Source organism: Lampris incognitus, chromosome 12 (assembly GCF_029633865.1).
Source record: "Lampris incognitus isolate fLamInc1 chromosome 12, fLamInc1.hap2, whole genome shotgun sequence".
Taxonomy (NCBI): Eukaryota; Metazoa; Chordata; class Actinopteri; order Lampriformes; family Lampridae; genus Lampris; species Lampris incognitus.
The window spans coordinates 49,758,479-49,780,844 of NC_079222.1; the positions used below are offsets into that span (position 1 = coordinate 49,758,479).

The following is a 22,366-nucleotide window of genomic DNA, read 5'->3' on the forward strand; positions in this document are numbered from 1 at the left end:
GATCTCTAGATTCATTTGGAACAGCAAAAAAGCCAAGAATAAAATTTATGACACTCCAACTGCCTAAAAGGAAGGGGGGAATGGCTTTACCAAATCTGAGGGAATATTTTTATGTAGCCCAACTCAGACCTCTGACCTGTTGGTGTAGACCTGACTATGAATCTCGACGGAAAGAAATGGAAGGGGAGATACAGGGTTACCAGACCCAGATTCTGGTGGGAAACAAATATTTAACAGGGACAATGAAACACGTTATGGATCCAATAGTAGCTTTTACGTTAGAAATATGGAATGTTATTGTAGAACAACAGAAATTAAAGACAGCAGTTCACACACTGAGGTGGTTTGCATATGACTCAAAGTTTAAGCCAGGGGTGTATGACCCAATATTCAAAGAATGGGCACAAAAAGGCATTACGGCAATGTGTACAGTTCTAGAAAATGGTTAATCTACGAGCTTCCAAGATTTAAAGACAAAATATGGTTTGAAAGAATGGTACCAAAGATTTAAAGGCAAAATATGGTTTGAAAGAATGGTACCAAATATGTGAGACACAATGTACATCCACAAACACCCAAATATGGAGGGAATTCTGCTGGAAGAATCTAACTTGCTTTTTCATAACACCCAAAATAAAAAGTAGCAACTTCCTGCACAACAACAGTGTTGGAGGCTGTATGGGGGCATGGAGGCTGACCACTCACATATTTTCTGGAAATGCACAAAGATAAGGCTATACTGGCAGAATGTAAACATAGGTAACAACAATATTTTGAGATATGAAATCCCAGACACCTACCCTGTGATGTATCTTGGTAACATTGACGATGTTGTGATGAGAGAAGATCTCTACTTCACTAAACTTTTACTTGCAGCAAGTAAGAAAGCCGTTACCACAAACTGGCTTAAGGGCTAACGCTTCAAAACAGGAACAGTGGATGGAAATTGTCCAAGACATTTTTGTTAAGGAAAAGTGGACATACATTTTAGGAGTCCAAGAGAATGTATTTAAAAAGAACTGGGAAAACGGAACATTTATATGGGAAATGACACTGACTAAACAAATGCCTAATTAAAATATTTGAGTGAATAGTGAAATATTTCCAGACAACTGTTTATTATTTTATTTTTATGTTTGTACAAACCCCAATTCCAAAGAAGTTGGGACGCTGTGTAAAACGTAAATAAAAACAGAATACAATGATTTGCAAATCCTTTTCCACCTATATTCAATTGAATACACTACAAAGACAAGATATCTAATGTTCAAACTGATAAACTTTATTGTTTTTTTGCAAATCTTCACTCATTGTGAATTTGATGCCTGCAACACGTTCCAAAGAAGCTGGGACAGGGGCATGTTCACCACTGTGTTACACCACCTTTCCTTTTAACAACACTCAATAAGCGTTTGGGAACTGAGGACACTACTTGTTGAAGCTTTGTAGGTGGAATTCTTCCCCATTCTTGCTTGATGTGCGACTTCAGTTGCTCAACAGTCCGGGGTCTCCGTTGTCGTATTGTGCGCTTCATAATGCACCACACATGTTCAATGGGAGACAGGTCTGGACTGCAGGCAGGCCAGTCCAGTACCCGCACTCTTTTACTACGAAGCCCCGCTGGTGGAACACCTGCAGAATGTGGCTTGGCATTGTCTTGCTGAAATAAGCAGGGACGTCCCTGAAAAAGACGTCTCTTGGATGGCAGCATATGTTGCTCCAAAACCTGTATGGACCTTTCAGCATTAATGGAGCCTTCACAGATGTGCAAGTTACCCATGATGCCATGGGCACTAACATACCCCCATACCATCACAGATGCTGGCTTTTGGACTTTGCCCTGAGAACAATCTGGATGGTCCTTTTCCTCTTTAGCCCGGAGGACACGACGTCCATGATTTCCAACAACAATGTGAAATGTGGACTCGTCAGACCACAGCACACTTGTCCACTTTGCGTCAGTCCATCTCAGATGAGCTCGGGCCCAGAGAAGCCGGCGGCGTTTCTGGGTGTTGTTGATATATGGCTTTGGCTTTGCATGGTAGAGTTTTGACTTGCACTTGTAGATGTAGCGACGAACTGTGTTAACTGATGATGGTTTTCCCAAGTGGTCCCGAGCCCACCTGGTAACATCCTTTACACAATGATGTCGGTTTTTAATGCAGTGCCACCTGAGGGGTCGAAGGTCATGGGCATTCAATATTGGTTTTGGGCCTTGCCGCTTACGTGCAGAGATTTCTCTGGATTCTCTGAATCTTGTGATGATATTATGGACTGGAGATGATGAAATCCCTACATTCCTTGCAGTTGTACGTTGAGAAACGTTGTTCTTAAACTGTTGGATTATTTGCTCACACAGTTGTTCACAAAGTGGTGAACCTCGCCCCATCCTTGCTTGTGAACGACTGAGCCTTTCGGGGATGCTCCTTTTATACCCAATCATGACACTCCCCTGTTTCCAGTTCACCTGTGGAATGTTCCAGACAGGTGTTTTCTGAGCATTCCTCAACTTTCCCAGTCTTTTGTTGCCCCTGTCCCAGCTTCTTTGGAACGTGTTGCAGGCATCAAATTCAAAATGAGTGAATATTTGCAAAAAACAATAAAGTTTATCAGTTTGAACATTAAATATCTTGTGTTTGTTGTGTATTCAATTGAATATCAGTCGAAAAGGATTTGCGAATCATTGTATTCTGTTTTTATTCACGTTTTACACAACGTCCCAACTTCATTGGAATTGAGGTTTGTATATCTTACTGTATTCTTTTTTGTGTTGATTTTGTTGTACTGTTCTGTTTATCCCTTTTTTGAAAACTCAATAAAAACTTAATTGAGAAAAAAAATTTTTTTTTACATAGCACACCTCTATGTAAAAGGGCTGCAGCCACATGGAAGGTGGAAAAGAAAAAAGAAAAAAAGAGACTGCTCGCGTACTTTGTGGGTTCGGTGCTGCACCAGACCAGAATGCTTGGCGGTGGACTCACCTTTGCACGGTAAAGCTCGAGCTCGTTATCGGTAATCCTCCAGGGTTCACTGTTTTTCAGCCTCTCAGCAGCGTCCTGCTCCATGTCATCCTCCTTCAGTCGGTATGGCTCAACCATCTCCTCAAAGGCCAACATGCTGGCAAACAATCAGGTCAGGGTTAAGTGCACTTGTAGAGGTGTAATAACACGCACAATACTGTTTTGCTACACTGGGGAAATAACCATGGACAGGGTCTGTACATTAAGAGCAGAATATCTGTGTGTGTGTGTGTGTGTGTGTGTGTGTGTGTGTGTGTGTGTGTGTGTGTGTGTGTGTATCTATTTTCATAGTCGGTAAATTAGGCTTTGTCTAACCACTTAAACAAGCATCTTATTTGCAAAACTTACTGACAGTAGTTTTCAGAAAGTTTTGAAAGGTTAGCCAATGATAACTTGCAACACAGGAGGGACCCCTCTTCCAGGAAGGATACACTTGCAATACATGCAGAGTGTTGTGTGTGTGCGTGTGTGCGCGTGTGTGTGTGTATATATATATATATATATATATATATATATATATATATATATATATATAATTTTATGAAATGTATACCTGAAATACAGAGCTGCATATTTTCGTTGTGATTGTTTTGTACAATATGTTATTGTAGTGAACAATTAACCGTCAGTGTTTAATACAAATCAGTGACTTTCTTCAGCCTCCTACAGACTGTGTGATGTGGGCCGTCTCAGATGACAGAGGACCAAACTTTGCGATATCTTTGCTCGTGGCTCCAAATCTGTGGTCCTACGTTGCACTGTGACACAGGTTCAAACACGGCCGTTATCATGGTCTTGTGACCGAAGATAACCTGGGACAAAAGTCTGACAGTGTCAGAAATGTAGGATGATCATCTCACAATGTGACTACTGCTACAACCTACGTCTACTGGCCAGCCAATAGAAATGCAGCACGACATGACGCACTGATCAACGCCACGCCGGTGCTAAACACAAACAAACACACTGTCAGCATCTGTGACCCAAATGCCATGGATTCAACAAAACAAGCAACAAAACGAGCTGCGGTGACTACTGAAAGGACTGGATTCCTGCTTGGCGTCATGTTGCTCTACCAGCGGCGTAGGTTGATTACGTGCGCTGATGCAGCACGCACGCTGATGACGTTTTTATGGACTTGCGTCGTAGCCTGTGATGCAGTAGTGTTATCATCGTACAGTCTATACATACACCAAACCTGATGTGGTACCCAAGTTTACTAGCTCCATATCGCAGTGTGGCTTCCAGTGAACTTATAGGACTGCTGAAATCACACAGTCTGTAGGAGGCTTTAACTGCGGGACACAATCTCAGAGTCACTAAGAAACATGATTACTCAAAAAGACCGTCTCTTAACTATTCCTAAACTCCACGATGGAGCCAGTCTCACAAACACGTCCAGTTTTTGCTGATAACTCAACCGCTGCCTCGACAAATGGATACCACACCTGAGTGGTAAAAACATTTGGTAAACTGTAGTCCTAAAGTGACGTTATATGATTTACTTGAAATAAAATCTTAACAAAAGCTGCATTCCAATACATCCCAAATGTATTCTGAACTTTTGGCTGCAGCAACCAAATAATTGGTGTGAGTGAAAAACTTATAGGCCCAACCAGTAAGAGTCACACCAGACACACCGTCATTTGTTTTCCACCCTGCAGGTGTTATCTAACAATATATGGATTACGCCGAGTGGAGAAATAAAATCCCTGCTTGGACTTCATTTACCAGTGTCTTCCGGCCTCTCATGCTTAACCGCTATCAAATGTTACAAGACATGTGGAGTTAATGGATCCATATCTTGTTTTCCTTTCATCTACTGTATCTAATGACACTACTTTGATATGGACTCTTCACATACCACCAAACGGTGGCGTTATTTCAATATAGGTGTTGGTCTCTTGTCAGTGGCTGCACCGCAGTGTTTTATTTTCAGAACAGAACTAGAAAAATAACATCACTGTGAAGCTTGCTCTTAAATTCTGAATGGAAGTACCCTCGTCAGATACTGACAAGACTGACATGTTTGACAAGATTTGACAATTGAACAACCGCTGTAGCATTTCTAATAAACTATACAGTTTTTTAAAGAGGCTTACTTCTCCTTTTTGGGCTTGGTGTTGACGTCTCCCAGAACCGTGATGTCAGAAAAGTCTATTCTGAACTTGCTGAGTAGCGTTGCCATCCTGCAGAGAACATACCAGAACACAGACCATCATGAAAACCCCTGGAAGTCCACCTGAAAACCCCTGGAAGTCCACCTGAAAACCCCTGGAAGTCCACTCATCCATCCATCCATTATCTGAACCGCTTATCCTGCTCTCAGGGTCGCGAGGATGCTGGAGCCTATCCAAACAGTCATTGGGTGGCAGGCGGGGAGACACTCTGGACAGGCCGCCAGGCCATCACAGGGCCCACACACACACACACACACATACACACACACACACAAAGCTAGAGGACGACCCGGGATGACCCACCAAGGTTGGACTACCCCGGGGCTCGAACCCGGGACCTTCTTGCTGTGAGGTGACCGCACTAACCACTGCACCACCGTGTCGCCACTTATAACATATTATATATAATAATGTTATTATGAGTATATATGATATATAAGCTAACTAATGAAATATAGTCAGTTTCCGGCTATATTAAAAATAAAAGCCTGGAAATGTATTAAACCATATGCATTCATCCCCTTTTTACAAAAAAACTTTAATGCAGCAAGTTAATTATTTTGAGAGATGCCACTAAAGAAGGCCAGGTAGCAGACACACAGGTACGCTCAAATCCTAGCCGATATTGACAATAATGTTGATAGGATACGTAATGATGGATTATTTGATAACACCAGATACGTTTACATGTGAAATCTGATTACAAGCTTTCAGTTTATGCCGATATTTGTAATTGTAAATACACACACACACACACACACACACACACACACACACACACACACACACACACACACACACACACACACATATATACATACATACATACATACACACATATATATGCATATACATACACACACACACACACATATATATATAAATATATACATATACACATACACATACACGTGTGTGTGTGTGTATATATATATATATATATATATGGATGGATGTATTTTCCTTTATAATCTGAAACATTGCTTTTTGTCCACTGTTACATACTGGTATGTATGTGGGTTTTCTAAGGCCTGGAGAGGCCGACATGTATCAAGGTCATTTACACATGGTGTCGTTTGAGTCAACAGCAGGATTCATGGGGAGTAGGAAGTGGGTGAAATGATCTGTGTGGCGCCAGTTGGAAATACTGCAGCTACTAAATTTCCTTCATGTTATTTCCTTTTCCTGTTGGTCGTCTCCCACGAGTGGATGCCCGCTTGGTAAAGGAACAAACAATCGCGTGAGATGGCCAGGCCATCTTAGATTATTATCTCACCAGGCTCCACTTAGCCTGGTGAGATTGATTTCATTTTGAATTTTTTTTCATGGTATACCATCAGCAAGCAATCCCGTGTTTTTTTTGTTTGTCTGGTTTTTTTGGGCGGGGGGGAGGGTTCATTTTTTTATGGATAATTTTTGTTTTTTTGACCAACATATAGGATACCTTTTCACCTTCGGCGGCCTCCTTGTTTCCTTGGTTAGATTTAAAAGATTCTTTAGAGCAGGGATGGGCAACATGATCCAGAAAGGGCCGGTGTGGGTGCAGGTCTTTGTTCCAACCAAGCAGTTACACACCTGGTTCTATCAGTCAACCAATAGTCTTTGCTAAGGACCTCGATTTGTAGACTCAGGAGTGCTTGGTTGGAACCTGCACCCACACCGGCCCTTTCTGGATTATGTTGCCCATCCCTGCGGTGGACTTCGCTAGCTGAAGCTTTGAAGCAATTCCGGATGAAACCTAACCAGGCTTCTGCGTACCACGCTCAGAGCCGAGGGGGATTGGTAGGATTTCATCAAATCCTGACGTCTCTGTTGTGTGGTTACTGTGTTGAGCTGAACCAGGATCGGGAAGAAGGGCTGCCGTGGCAACTTGTTAGCTGCCAGAAGTTGTGCAGTAAAGCACCAGTTTTAGCCCTAATGAACTTGTTTTTGAGACTAGTGTGTAGGCTAACTCTTGTCACTTGATGCCATGGCACAACCAGAACCTCCTAATAACATGCTCGAGCACATTAATGGGCTGGGGAGACGGGCTAAAGAAAAGTTAGCCTCTTCACAGGAGAAAATTAAGCGTCTTTATGACCACAAAGCTGAGCAGTGCTGGTTTAGTCCTGGTGACCAGGTTCTTGCTTTGTTGCCAATTGTCTGCTCCCCATTTCAGGCTATGTTTACTGGATCGTTTACAGCTCCTCGCAGGTTTCAAATCAAAATTACCTGCTGGCAACGCAGGAGAAAGAAAAAAAAAAGATTAGAAAAAAACAAAAAACGAAAAAAACCCGCCCAACTCTGTCATGTAAATCTTCTGAAACCCTACTTACTATGCTCATGAGTCAGTTTTCTGCATGCAGTGGCAAGGATCAGGAGTCTGTTCAACCAGTTTCAGTGGCTGCAACAGTGGGGAGGTCTTCTGTTAACGTTTTCTCTGTACAGGAGGATGAGGTGGTTACACTGTCTGATGAGAGTTTGTTGCACGGCCAGTTTAAGAACTTTGAAACCCTGCATAATCTGGAGTCTCTGTCCGAGGAGAGGTGTGCTGAGCTGTCTGCTCTTCTTAACAGTTATCTGTGTTTGATTAATGATACACCGAGCTGAACACACTCGATAGAGCGTGACACTGGTGTAGGTTAGGGGCCGCCAATTTGCCAGGGTTTTAACCGGGTGTCGGAGGAAAAGTGAAAGGTGATGGACGCGGAGATGAAATACATGCTTGAGAATGGTACTACTGAACCCTCGTTGTCGAGTTGGGAGTCACCTTGATTACTGGTGGATAAGTCTGATAAAAGTCCTAGTCCTTGTTTGCACTATGGCAAGGTAAATGGGGTCACCAAACCAGATGCTTATCCATTGCCGCACACTGAAAATTGCGTTAATTAGGTAGGCTCAGCTCAGTATGTTAGTAAACTGGATTTACTGCAGGGTTATCAGCAAATACCTTTGCCTAAAAGAGCAAGGGGAATTTCAGCTTTCGTGATGCCTCCTGGTCTTTTTTTCTATACAGTGATGAGTTTTGGGTTGTTGTAATGCACCGGTGATGTTCCAGCGCCTGGTAAGTGTGGTTGTGTCTGGGCTGGAGGGATGTACTGTGTACCTGGAGGATGTTGTGATCTACAGCAATACATGGGAAGGGCATCTGGTTCATATCGAAAAGCTTTTTGATTGTGTGAGTGGTGCACACCTGAGCATCGATTTTGGCAGTGTGAGGTTGCTAAGGCCTCAGTCACATACCGTGGAACCCAGTAGGAACTTGAGCGGTTTATGGGTCTTGTGGGTTTCTACTGCAGTTTCTGTAAAACATTTCTCAGCTGTGGTAGCTCCTATGACAGATTTACTAAAAGGAAAAGCCAAGTACATTTGGTCAGCTTTTTGTCAGCAATCACTTGAAAAAGTTAAAATCTGTTCTTTGTTCGCCTCCTGTTCTTGTAGCGCCACTCATGGACCGACCCTTCAAACTGCATGTAGATGCAAGTTGTAGGTGTGCGAGAACAGTAGTGTTGAACGACCCGTGGGTCTCTTCTCGAAAATTTCCAGCTCTTTTCAGTTAAATTACTGTTATAGAAAAGGAGACACTATTGCAACATTTCCAAGTCTATGTTGACTCTGGTAGTGTTCCTCTGGTGGTCTACACAGAACACCACCTAATAGCGTTTCTACATTCCTTGCATTGCTCAAACTGCAGGTCAATAAGATGGATTTTGCTTTTGTTTGGATATCTGCCACATCAAAGGTTCTGCAAATATTGTGACAGATGCTTTGTCAAGAGCACCTTGCTATTAAAATGTTTGCCTGTACCGTTTACTGTTTTATCTCTCTGGTCTTCTATCTATCTCCTCGTTGTCATTCTGAAAATGCTTCTCCAGGTGTCAGAGTTACTGGGTTGCAGGATGGATATTGGTCTCTACAGAACCGGTCAGTACTGAACATGTATGCAGCAGTAAGGCAATAGCTGTGGGCTGCCGTGATTCCCAGTGGGAACTCCGTTTTTATAAGGGGCTGACGACCCCTCTGCTCCAGCCACTAGGTGTCCCTGTGGCCTTTGGGTTGCTGGTTTTCCTTTGTTTTGCAGGGGCCTGGTCTCAGGGCAATCTTCAACGTCATGAGCCGCACCTGGGCCTGATGTGGTTTCCTATTAAAGCTCACCTCCACCTCTCTACAGGAGATCCAAGATCCCATCTCCCATTGTGGGCGTGGCTGTTGTTATTTTTGGTTCACTGCAGATATTTTTTTGCACATCTATCTAAGCTTAGATTACTGGTGGCTAACTTCCACGTTTATTTCGTTCTGTATTATTCTTTTTGTAAATAAATTGCTTGTTCATAGCCTGTGCACTCGTCTGGTCGCCCATCTTTGCCGCAGCCTAGGAGCGGGGTTGTGACAATGGTTATTTATACTGGAGGGTTTTGGTCTTCTCTGCTGCTAACAGCAGCATCTTTATGTACAGTACTGTGTATGACCATATTCTGTATATTTGGAGAATAAGGCTCCAACATGGCGTTGTCAGTGAAGGCTAACTTTGAGGAGAAAAAAATAACCTTTCATTTATTGCTACTGGTACTGTGGAGAGCTCAGGTTTGTTCCTCCTTGCAGGGCCTACAATATTTGTTTGTCCCAAGGCTTTTGTTTGAGCATCTCTTGGCCAAAGTCGTAAGATGTAAAGGAACAAACTAATGTCACCTAACTATGTGCCCCTTGAGACTTTAGGTCTCGTCTAAAAGCCCTCACTTTCAGTGCTCTTTCCATAAGGTCCCACAAGCTGGTTCCCCTATATGAATCTATATATTCCTGGCATAACTGGAGCTTTCTTCAAATGCCACTTTACATTTTACTTCCATCATGGGGTATCTACTGGTTGAAGTGACTGTCTCTGAATGGCACCAGTTGTTTTAATTGGTGACTTCAGGGCCTGGGTTGTATGGCTATAGTTTATGATGCGTCCAGCTTGTCCTACATATCCTATGAGCAGGTAGCTGTGTTTTTTTGTTGTTTTTTTTACATTGAGCTGATCTCATAATACGGTTGTCAATATTTTTAACCCTGGAGAATATATGTAATGTTTGTATTCGTTAAATGGTTCCATATAGTAGGTCTTCCATAAATCGTATCATATGCCCTGCTAGAAGGAGATTCATCTCTGGATCACTAGTCTAGCTCAAATCAGCAAACCCCAAGAAGAGATATGCCTTACCAAGCTCCCTCTTTTTGTCAGAAAAAGCACTGCTCCCCTTTAGGGTATGTCATCTCTAATAGGATTTTCTTTACTAGCAGTCTGATGAATAGTTGAAATGCAGATCTTATGTCATCGACAGTGATCACAGATAACGTGTTGGACCTTGAGGTCAATCTGATGACAGCGACATTGACCGAATTCACGGGGGGGGGGGGGGGGGGCATTTTATGATGTCGTCTTTAAGTGTCTCTGTTTCAGTATCTGGCTGTGCATTGAGAGGAACTTCTTCCATACCAGTGGATGGCTCCTCACGCTACAGGTTATGTTCAACATCATCCACTGTTTTGGATATTTCCTCAGCTTTCTCATTATTTACATCTAAGATCTTGTCAAGAACCTTCAGAACTGTGAAGTCAGTCGTCATTCTGAGAGACAACTGTGGATCAAGTCCTGTGCAGCCCTTATATGTCAGCAGTACTCTTGCTACAGCTGGCCTGAATTTCTTCATGTGTGATTGTTTAATTTCCTGTACTTCAGTTCCCTAGAGTTTCTTTTTTCTCCCGAAAACAGACCATCTGTGTACTCAGAACGTGTAAATTTGTGCACTTGTGAAAGCTGAGACGTTCTGGTTCCCATGTGATCGTGTTTGTGTGTGTGTGTGTGTGTGTGTGTGTGTGTGTGTGTGTGTGTGTGTGTGTGTGTGTGTGTGTAAAGATATGTGTACATGCCCTTTGCTACATCCTGTTACCATTTTGAGTTACCAGGTCAGATTCAAATAGAAAAACATCCCTCTACTGAAACGGTTTGTAGAAAGATTAAATTGGCCAATTGCCTGGTGGCTTGTCCAGCATGTCTCCCCCGCCTGCCGCCCAATGACTGCTGGGACAGGCTCCAGCATGCTCACCACCCTGAGAGCAGGATAAGTGGTTTGGATAATGGATGGATGGATATCTCCACTTTGAGGAAGTCATTACATTTCAAACAAAAAAAAATAAATAAAAATTTGAGTGTTTCAGTGAGATTCACACCTCTGAAACGGGTCAGTTTTCGCCAGCTCATTTGGGGATTTAAGGTTAACAAATTTCCTAGTAATGTTATTAGAATTTATCCCTGGTATCAGACTGAGGTTAGAGGTAAATCTGCCAGTGACCAAAAGGCCATGAAAACCATGATCTATATCTAAATGAGGCTATGATCCATGGAAGAACATCGTTTAACTTATTGTTAATTGCATTAAAAACACGTAGCAATATTCATGTAAAGAATTTATCCATACAGTTGTAGGTCAGTGATGAATATACATTTCTCTATATGGTGAGAAATTTGCACTACTTACGCGCGACGATCGTGGTCAATCCTGTTGATTTTGCCTCCAATGAAGACACGGATCTTGCAGTCCTTCCATCGCTTCTTGTTAGTCAGCAGGTAGGGAATCAGCAGGGTGAGACCTTGGGGTTGCACGTAAAAAAGCTTGCTGTAAAAGGATATTTTTTTAGGGGGGGATTGGTCGAGATAGCGTACCACCTCTTAATGGAAGCGTAGCATCTCAAGATCCATGGTAAAATGACACCTTTCTGGGGAAAATAGATCCAAAGCATGCGCCTTTGTAACTTTTAAAAACAAAGCTAAATACCTCTAACAAACAAAGGGTTTCTCCCGTCAACGAGTCAACGACTGTGGATTCATGTAAAAGACCCCTGTGACAGCTTTTTCCAACCCAGTCCTCAAGGAACCCTGTCCTGAAAATGTTATCTGTAATCCTGCACAGGTTGGCCTGCTTGTAGTTACTCAACCAATCAGAACTTAACCCTTGTGTTCTGTTTGGGTTAAAATTACCCGTTTGAAATTACAACTACTAACCATAAACGGTGTTAATATTAGTTAATATTAGTAATAAATGAGATAAGGACAAGACGTATTGGGTATTTTTAGATAAATATTACAGTTGTGTTGCTATAAAATCCAGAGGTGGCTTGGGTCAATATGACCAGTGAACAATACAGCCATTGCTAATTAGTGAACAGAACATGAGGAGTAATTATGTCAGATTTGGCACACCTGACATAAGTAAGGGCTGGAATATGACTGGTTGAGTACTTAAAGGCAGGCCTGCCTATTAAGGGTTACAAAGAAAATCTGCTGGATAAGGGGTCCTTGAGGCCTGGCTTGGGAAACATGGCCCTAGATCATATGGCCAATCTCACCTCCATCATCAAACAGCCACCAGACATCCACAGTGCCCTTGCCCTGCTTCCTCTGGAACATCTGGCTGGCCTCCAACAGCCTCTGATCTGACACATTGAGTGGTATGGTCGGGCTCTTGTCTGAAGGACAGACAGAGAGAGAGAGAGAGAGAGAGAGAGAGAGAGAGAGAGAGAGAGAGAGAGAGAGAGACAGACAGACAGACAGACAGACAGACAGACAGACAGACAGACAGACAGACAGACAGACAGACAGAGACAAAGAGAGAGAGAGCATGGGAGAGACAAAGAGAGAGAGAGCATGGGAGAGAGAGAGAGACCTTTAACCAAGCTTTTAATGGTCCAATTCTTCATTCACATCAAGATAACAACATTAACACAAATACTCATATACATAGTGAAAAACATAACAATCGCCATACACAACAAAAACAAAAGAATACAGACCTTCCCTTATTTTTTTTCCAGAAATTAAGAAGCACTTGGTTTTCTACAGTGCACAGCACATCATCATGTCCCCAAATAGAAATTAATCCTTCCAAGTTTGAAATAAGTTTGAAAAACATGAACTCAATTTTCAGTCAAGCAGCCACTAGACCCCTGAACATGAGTTTAGCACCCGTGCACCCTGTGCCTTTCATTTTGTTCCTTCTACTGAGCCAAATGCTCATTTTTGCCTGACCTATCAAAAAATTAACCAAGGTGACACGTCTGCACTGTGCTGCTGTGTACCTCGGACCAAAGACAAACAGGCTGTCTTCGAGAACCTCTCCTAAACCTCTGAGCCACTGCTGCAGGACCGAGAAAAGAGGGATCAACCTGGGACATCTGAGCCAGAAGGTGCTGTAGAGTTTCCTCATCGTTACAGAAAGAGCAGGGGCTCCCTGCCCTAGGATCAATGTGCGCCACATGTCTGTTCATAGCCACAGCCCCATGTACCACCCTCCAATGTAGATCCACAGTGCGTTTCTCTATGGGGGGTTTGTACAGGGACCTCCAGCTGCCTCTGGGGGATGAGCCTGGTGCCAACACACTCAACCGCCTCGACTCCTGTACGCTGGCTAGTGATGTTCTGTTGAGAACCTTTATAGTGACTGCGTACATTAGGAACGCTTCACGAATTTTCATGTCATCCTTGCACAGGGGCCATGCTAATCTTCTCTGTATCGTTCCAATTTTAGTATATGTATTGCCGAAGCAATACATATACTAAAGAGACACACACACACACACACACACACACACACACAGAAACAGACAGACAGACAAAGAGAGACAGAGGCAGAGAAAGAGAGACAGACAGAGACAGAGAGACAGCGAGAGACGAGAGGTAGAGAAAGGGAGACAGAGAGACAGCGAGAGACAAGAGAGGCAGAGAAAGGGAGACAGGGAGCGACAGAGAGAGCAACAGAGGGAGACAGAGAGGACAAAGACAGTTCATATAGACAGACAGAATATGCAAAATGAGTCAGTGGTCTCCAGCTTGACTTTGCTGGTATTATATGGTATTATATGGTTAGACAGGGTGGTGTAAAACACAAAAGCCAGTGTACTGAGATTCACAGTTAGCTGTCACACTATACTAAAGAAATGGGAAGTAGGCCTTATGAAATGCTTGCTATCTCTTGAATGTGGCTTTACTAGGATACTGCCCTGTGCTTCTATATACACACACTAATATTAAGGATTTCTAAAGTCTACTAGAAAATTACATATTTCACACGGCTCAAGATAAACATTACAATAGACAGTAGGGGTGCCCATTAAAAGGAGTTTTCTCCATCAATTCACTCAAATTACCATTTGGTGTCTATTCACTCCCACTCGCATGCTGGAAGAGGCACGTCACCTCACAGTGCTCAGAGGGCACCAAAAGCAAGGCACTTTCTGAGTGAGTGTCCTCATTACATCCCCATTCATCAGGAAGAGTGGCTTTGCCACAGGTATAAATGCCTGGGTTTCCTCACCAGAAATGAGGAACGATGTGAAGCTATTTGGATGAATGGTGATATGCTTAACTCTATGGTGCCAAGTCCATGTTAGCACTTTGTATTTCATTTGGAAATATTACTACCTGGATGAATGAAATTAATCTACACAGAAACTCATTGTTTGCAGGGTTTTAACTGGCTTTGAAAAATATTTACTCAAAGTACATTATTTTATTACATTTAAATTATTATTACATCTAGTTTGGATATATGTGTTCTAGTTTGGACATACGTGTTAGTTTGGATATATGTGTTCTAGTTTGGACATACGTGTTAGTTTGGATATATGTGTTCTAGTTTGGACATACGTGTTAGTTTGGATATATGTGTTCTAGTTTGGATACTATATGTGTTCTAGTTTGGATATGTGTTAGTTTGGATATTATATGTTCTACTTTGGACATATGTGTTAGTTTGGCTATATGTGTTCTAGTTTAGATACTATATGTGTTCTAGTTTGGATATATATGTTAGCTTGGATATATGTGTTAGTTTGGATATGTGTGGTAGTTTGGATATATGTGTTAGTTTGGATATATGTGTTAGTTTTGATATATGTGTTCTAGATTGGATATATGTTAGCTTGAATATATGTGTTAGTTTGGATATGTGCGTTAGTTTGGATACATGTGTTAGTTTGGATATATATGTTTTCATTTGGATCTATATGTGTTCTAGTTTGGATATACATATGTGTGAGTTTGGATATATGTGTTAGTTTATATATGTTTTAGTTTGGATATAAATGTGATCTAGTTTGGATATATGTGTTAGTTTGGATGTGTGTTCTTGTTTTTGGATGTTTTTTGTCTTTGTGTTGCACTGCTGTGGGCTGGGGGAAAGACATTTTGTTTCATTTCATAAACGACAAATAAAGTGCTCCTGATTCCTGCAGTGCTCCTGATTCCTGATTATATGAATAGTGAAGAAAAAGGAAAATCCCGAGGGTGTGGCTGTGCTGCTGACCCTGTGCTTCATGCGCCACATTGTCGAATGTGTTTGTGCATGTTTTTACTCAAGTATACTTCAGTATTTACTTGGACATGAGATTTCTCATGCTATGGATGGCTATATGTTTTGTAGCTGTGCTAACTGCAGCAAGTTTTGGACTAAATGCAAAGAATGGCATGTTCACCTATATCCGGGAGCACCTGTTATCCCTCCAACATCACGTTATTTTTTCTCTTAACAAAATAACACAAAGAACCAATAAGAGTGTTGTTAAAGTACCAGATCGATAAGAAGTATTGGTAAGAGCGGTAAGAGTAGTAGTAGTATTAAAATCTTAACGACACCCATCCCTACATTGGAACAATCTTTCCTTCGTAAATGATTTGAATCTTCTTTTCTTTTCTTTTTTTTACAGTAAGTAAGACAGGAGACTTCAATTCAAAATGTGACATGGTTTGCACCAAAATTCCTACATATGCTCCATTAATTCTTGAAGAGCAAGAAATTGCAGAAGACCTTGTCTGCATTAAACTAAACAAGGCCCCGGGCCCTGATGGCCTGACCGGACGAGTGCTCAAAGATTGTGCCCCCCAGTTGACGAGTGTTAATGCTCAACTATTTCAGCTTCAGCTGGAGAAGAGCACTGTACCTAGCTCCTGGAAGCTGTCAAATACAGTGCCTGTACCCAAGAAATCAGGAGCTGGCCTTTTAAAGGATTTTAGACCACTAGCGCTTACCTCTATTCTGTGCAAATGTATGGAAAGGGTTCTATCTAAGCATCTAACATCTGTGGCTTGTCATCTTGACCCCCTCCAATTTGCAAATAAAAAAATCAAGAGGTACGATGCAAATCTAACTTTGGTACATGGCCAAACATCTACAACTGACAACACACTATGCCAGAATTTTATTTACTGATTTTAATTCAGCCTTTAATATAATGAACACGTGTATCCCCCAGCAAAAGTTTTTAGATCTAAGGGTGTATGGTCTAATTTTGTGGATCAGAGATTTTTTGTCCAACCATCCACAAAGTGTCATTTAATGGCAAAGTGTCATAACTATTTCAAATACAGATGCACCCCAAGGTGCCATTCGATCACCCCTATTATTTTCAGTGTACACCAACGAGTTCAGAATCCAAGACTCAAATTTTAGTTGACTTAAACACACTGATGATATGGCACTCATCAGCCTCCTACACAAAGAGGACACTGCAGGGGAAAGTTTACATTCTAATCATGTAACGTCCCTCCAGAACTGGTGTCAATCGAGTGCTCTTGAGATAAACATTAGTAAGACCAAGGAAATGTTCATATCCAGTAAACACTACATTTCAAACTTGTATTAACTCTTAAAAAGTTTAATGCACCCTGCTGAAAAGGTTAGTTGTTTTAAAAATGTGTTAACTTATATAGATAGCTACCTTACTTTTATAGATAACACAAGTTGTGTTTTTATGCAAATGTTGTACTTACTCAGGAAACTTGATGACTTTGGGGTGAGCCAGAAAATTCAAGATTCAATACTTTATTGCCATACAACTTAGCTGTTAGGAATTTCCCTGTGTGCTCATGACAGAACAAACAGTCACAGCATAACACACCATAAAAACACATAGCTCATAACCCCCACCCCATAAGACATTATGTACATCCGTGGATGTAAGATCTAGTGCAAAATAGGAATATTTAAAATACAGTAAAATACAAAATACAATAAAATACAGTAGTAGTTAGTGCTTTGCTTTTGTAAAGTGTTGATACATAATGGGGAGCCATTTAGGAATTGGATGGTTCTGCAGTAAGTGTTGTTGAGGAAACGGGATGTCTCAGTTTTGATTGCCCTGAGTCTTTTTCCTGAGGGGAGAGTTGTTATTAAGAGGCGGTTAGGCAGGATGTGTGTAGTCCTGTAGTATTTTTAGACCTTTACGCTGAATTCGGGTCTTGTAGATGTCAGAGAAGGGGGTGAGTTTGCATCTGATGATTTTTGAGGCGGAGCAAACAATTCTGTCCAGCTGCTTCCGCTGCTGAGCTGTGAAGTTACCATACTACACATATAGAAAAGGTGAGAACACTTTCTATCGCAGCTCTGTGGTACTGCCGCATCCCCTTTCTAGACACCCCACACTTTTTGAGCTGGTGCGGGAAAAAGTCTTTGGTGGGCTTTTTTGATGATGCAGATCGAGTTGTCATCCCATTTCAGAGAGGAGAAGATTGTTGTTCCGAGAAACTTAAAGCTGTCTACTCTTTTCACCTCTAGACCATTGATGGTCAGCGGTGGAAGAGCCTTCCCATCTCTCCAAAAGTCGACCACCAGCTCTTTAGTTTTGGAGACGCTGAGTTCCAGCTTGTATAGAGAGCACCAATCAATCAGAAACAAGCCCTCATTTCTGTAGGCTGTTTCATGTCATATGAGATCAGCCCTACCACTGTTGTGTCGTCAGAAAATTGAACATAGGAGAGGTGATAATACGCAAGCCTGAGGAGCACCAGTGTTTAAATACAGGTTTTAGAGAGCCTATTGTTAATTTTGACTACCTTTGTTCTATGCTGTAGAAAGTCAAAAATCCAACGATAAACAGTGATTGACCCCTAGTTGTCATAATTATCAAAACATTTTTTAGGTAAGATTGTAATAGAAGCAGAGCTATAGTCCACAAAGAGAACCCATACGCAAGTGGCAGGAGCTTATATGTGCTGCAGGGTGGAATGGAGACAGAGGGACATAACATCCTCGGCAGACCTATTTTCACTGTATGCAAACTGGTAGGGGTCAATCATATAGGGCCACTCCCTTACCTCGCCCCTTGCTGAATTTGTAGATTGGTCTTATGCTTACCTTCTGGTATGGAACCATGGAGAGCATCACCAAACTAACCTACAACGGATAGTTAAAAAGGCCTCCAAAACCATAGGATGTGACCTTCCCTCCCTGGACTCCCTTTACCACCTGCATAGCCAACTTGGCTGGTAAAACCACCAAGGAGCCCTCACACCCAGCCTGCTACTTCTATAGATTTATGCCATCAGGAAGATGTTACAGGTCAATCAGTACAAAAAACACCCATTTCAGAGACAGTTTTCCCCCCACTGCAATAAGAATTCAACTCCATCTCCTTCTAACTATGGCCCCTGATACCTCTTAATGACTATGCATAAGATCCAGCTCCCTTCAAAGATCCATAATTCTCAACACTTCTAAATATATCTAAATATGTTTCAGACTATGGAGTCATTGTGGATTCTATAGTCCAAAACATCAGTTTCGTAAATGCGGTCACCCACTGATTTCCTCGAAACGCTACTCCTTACACCCTAGTGAAACTACCTTGACTCCTTAATTCATTTCCAACAGTTGTGAGAGTAATAGTCTACATCGGCTCCAATGACACTGCCCGTGAGCAGTCCCAGCTGACAAAAGGGGATTTTATCTGTCTTTTTAATTGCAACAGTTGTGGAAAAAACACTTTTATTTCTGACCCAATTCCCACACTGGGTCGTAGTGTGGGGCATTTTAGCAGAATTCTCAGCCTTCATACCTGGTTCCAGTCTGTGAGTATGGTTCACAGAACAGTTTTTATTCGCAACCTTGATTTGTTCTGGGAGTGCTCCTCTTTCTATAGAAGAGACAGTCACATGAACATGCTAGGAGGTCGCATGCTTGCTGCTAATTTGCAGCATGCTGTTCTGTCCTTCACAGGGGATTGACCCACATGCCTCCCTGAACCCTCTTCTTCACCTTTGCCCACAACAATGACTGTCACATCCTTTGCTCACACCAGATCCCCCTTGTGGTATGATCCCACTGCTGTTCGATCTCTTCCAATTCCTACTGAATTACCAACAGACATCATTACCAACAGACATCATTACTTTCAACGTCACCACAACAAATGACACAGGAATCAGTCCAATCTCCATCCCTTTCCTCAGTTCTCACAACCTTTCACAGCAACGTCATCTGAAATTGGCTTTGTTCAACACTCGTTCACTCAATAACGAAAGCCTCATTCTGATGGAATTTACAACTGACAGTAACCTAGATTTCCTCTGCCTCACTGAAATCCAACATAAACTCCTGGACTATTTCTCACTAAACCAGACCACACCCGCAGGATTCACATACATTGATAAACCTCGTCCTGAGGGGTGGGGAGGTGGTGTTGCTGCTGTTTACAAGAAGGACATTAAAACAACCACCATTTCCATCCCTGCAGCTCAGTCTTTTGAACACCTTGCCTTCAAGCTCTCTGGTCCCACTCTCTTGGTCACTGTGGTTATCTACCCTACCCCCCCCCCAGGCCAAACCCCTCCTCTCTGACTTCTCTGATTTTCTGAACCAGCTATAAGCCATCTCACCTTCTGTTCTACTCCTGGGTGATTTTAATATCCACTTTGATGACACTGACCATAAATCGCCCATAGAATTCCTGGAACTGCTACAATGCCTCTACTTCACACAACATATCAACTTCCCCACTCACAGTCGTGGTCACATCCTTGATTTGGTCTGCTCCACTGGTCTCACAATACATCAACTTTCCAGCCTCAACCTCAATATCTCTGACCACCTGGTAACCATGGACATGACTCCTCATCTCCAAAAGTCAAATGCGTAACATCCTTCAAAAATCTCAAATCAATCTCCCCGTCTGCTCTATCTGCCTCTCTTGCCAGTAAAATGACTGTCTCCCCTCCCCTGTTGTCTGATAATCACTTCGAACTTGTCAAATATTACAATGACACATTCTCCCCTTGTTTTGATCAGCTGGCCCCCATTAAAACCAAAAACAGTCTCCTTCACACACTCAGCTCCCTAGTATACTCCTAAAATCCATCAAATGAAATCCCATAAGCACCAGCTCAAAAGACTGCAAGAAAACTGGTTGAACAGTGCATTTCCAAGCCTACACCGACTACCTCCAACAATACAAAGACGCTCTCATTACAGCCTGGTCCACCTACTACTCACACCTCATGCACTCTGGCTCCACCAACACCAAGACTGTCTTTTCCACAATAAACTTTGCAACCCCAGTAACAATACCTCCAGTTTCTTCAAAGTTAACAAGTGCAATGCTTTCCTTTCATTTTTCTAAACTAAAATTAACACTATCTACAGCAACTTGACCCCCCCCCCTTACCATTCAGCCCCTGTCAAAGTTCTCCCCTGTGTACCCAATGGAGCAGTCCAACCTTATGGTAGGAATGAGAAGCTCTACTTTTCATCTGGATCCCCATCCCATCCAATCTTGTTAAGGACTGTCTCCCAGCTCTTACCTCAGTCATCACAAAACCCATTAACTCCTCCTTCAGCTTTGGTTCAGTCTTTCATACACTTAAACTGGCTGCTGTCACCCTCATCTTCAAAAAAAAACCTGGACTCAACCCTGATATCATGAGCAACTTCTGGCCCATCTCCATTCTCCCCTTTCTGTCAAAAATACTGGAATGTACAGCACAGCACAGCACAGCACAGCACAGCAGAGAAACAGCCCTCCTTCAAAGACATTCTCTCCTCACACTGGCCAACTGAGCATTCTCTTCCTCCTTGACTTCACTGCAGTCTTTCACAACATCAACCACACAATTCTTCTCTCCTGCAACATCACTGGTACTGCCCTTTCCTGGTTAATATCATATCTCACAAACAGACAACAGTTCATCTGCATCAACAGCTGCACCTCCTCATTAATTCCAATTCATATTTAATCTATTGGTAACTCTAAAGTTCTGCCTACTACTGATCACTTCAACAAGACACTTATATTTGTTTTCATAAATATCAGATCACTGTCTACCAAAGCCTTATTATTAAATGATTTGATTAGTGAACATAGTTTTAAACTTGAATCGAAATTCCAATCTTTTGAAGCTCTTATTCTAAGTCCATCTCCCTTAGCCATGAATATACTCTGCTCAGTCCAGATTGTGATACGCTATCGACCTCCTGGCCGTTACTCACCATTTCTTGAAGAATTTGTCTCAGGTCTTGTTACTCATTCTGATGAGATTCTAATTGTTGGTGATCCTCTAAGTCAGGGGTGGGCAATCTTATCCAGAAAGGCCCAGTGTGGGTGAAGGTTTTTGTTCCAACCAAGCAATTACACACCTGTGTCTCCTAATCTAGTTCCTCAACAAAGACTGTACTGGTTGATTAGTGGGATCAGTTGTGTAACTGCTTGGTTGGAACAAAAACCTTCACCCACATTGGCCCTTTCTGGATAAGATTCCCTACCCCTGCTCTAAGTAAAGCCTTTCTGGTGCTTGTTGATACTTTTAGGTTCGCTCAGTTTGTTCAAGAGTCGACTCGTTGCAGTGGTAACACCCTTGATTTGGTTTTATCTAAAGAGATAGCTGTTACTGATCTGTCTTGCCAACCACATCTGCTGTGTCAGATCACTTTCTCAATAAATTTGAAGCATTAATGGCCTATCCTGTTAATGTCGGCAGAGATGTAATTGCCACTCGGCCACATTAGTCCATCCACTATAGCTGCATTTGGCCACCAGTTGCCTGAAGTCTTGGCTCCTTTCATTGTACAGACTCTGTTGAAAATCTCACAAGTGACTTAAATGTGGCCATCTCTAGTCTCCTCGATTCAGTTGCACCTCTCACTACCAGAGCTAGGCGACTAAAGATGTCTACACCCTGGTTTAATGACAAGACATGTGCTCTTACGCGGGTCAGCTGGAGACTGGAACATAAATGGGGAAAAATAAAAAATCAAAATTGGAAGTTTTTTACCTAGATTGACATGTGTTTTTATTAAAATAAAAGCATGCTTTATCTGCTGCATAAGCAACGTATCTCTCTCATTTAATCAGTATTAATAAATATAACCCCAGATTTCTCTTTGA

At 42.1% G+C, this 22,366-nt stretch overlaps 1 protein-coding gene and 1 non-coding gene across 3 annotated transcripts in view; both read right to left on the reverse strand.

The window, feature by feature from the left end:
* Nucleotides 1-22,366, reverse strand: part of LOC130121976 (solute carrier family 12 member 2-like) — a 138,143-nt gene that overhangs the window by 13,297 nt on the left and 102,480 nt on the right. For both annotated transcript variants that reach the window (XM_056290975.1, XM_056290976.1), the window contains 4 exons: nt 12,566-12,685; nt 11,698-11,809; nt 5,123-5,209; nt 2,982-3,117 (listed from right to left, as the gene is read on the reverse strand). In XM_056290975.1, coding sequence (XP_056146950.1) covers nt 2,982-3,117; nt 5,123-5,209; nt 11,698-11,809; nt 12,566-12,685 — 455 coding nt within the window. The remainder of the gene's footprint in view (nt 1-2,981; nt 3,118-5,122; nt 5,210-11,697; nt 11,810-12,565; nt 12,686-22,366) is intronic.
* On the reverse strand, nt 13,661-13,766 carry LOC130122280 (U6 spliceosomal RNA). Its single transcript, XR_008811193.1, has one exon. It is a non-coding gene; the product is annotated as a U6 spliceosomal RNA (small nuclear RNA).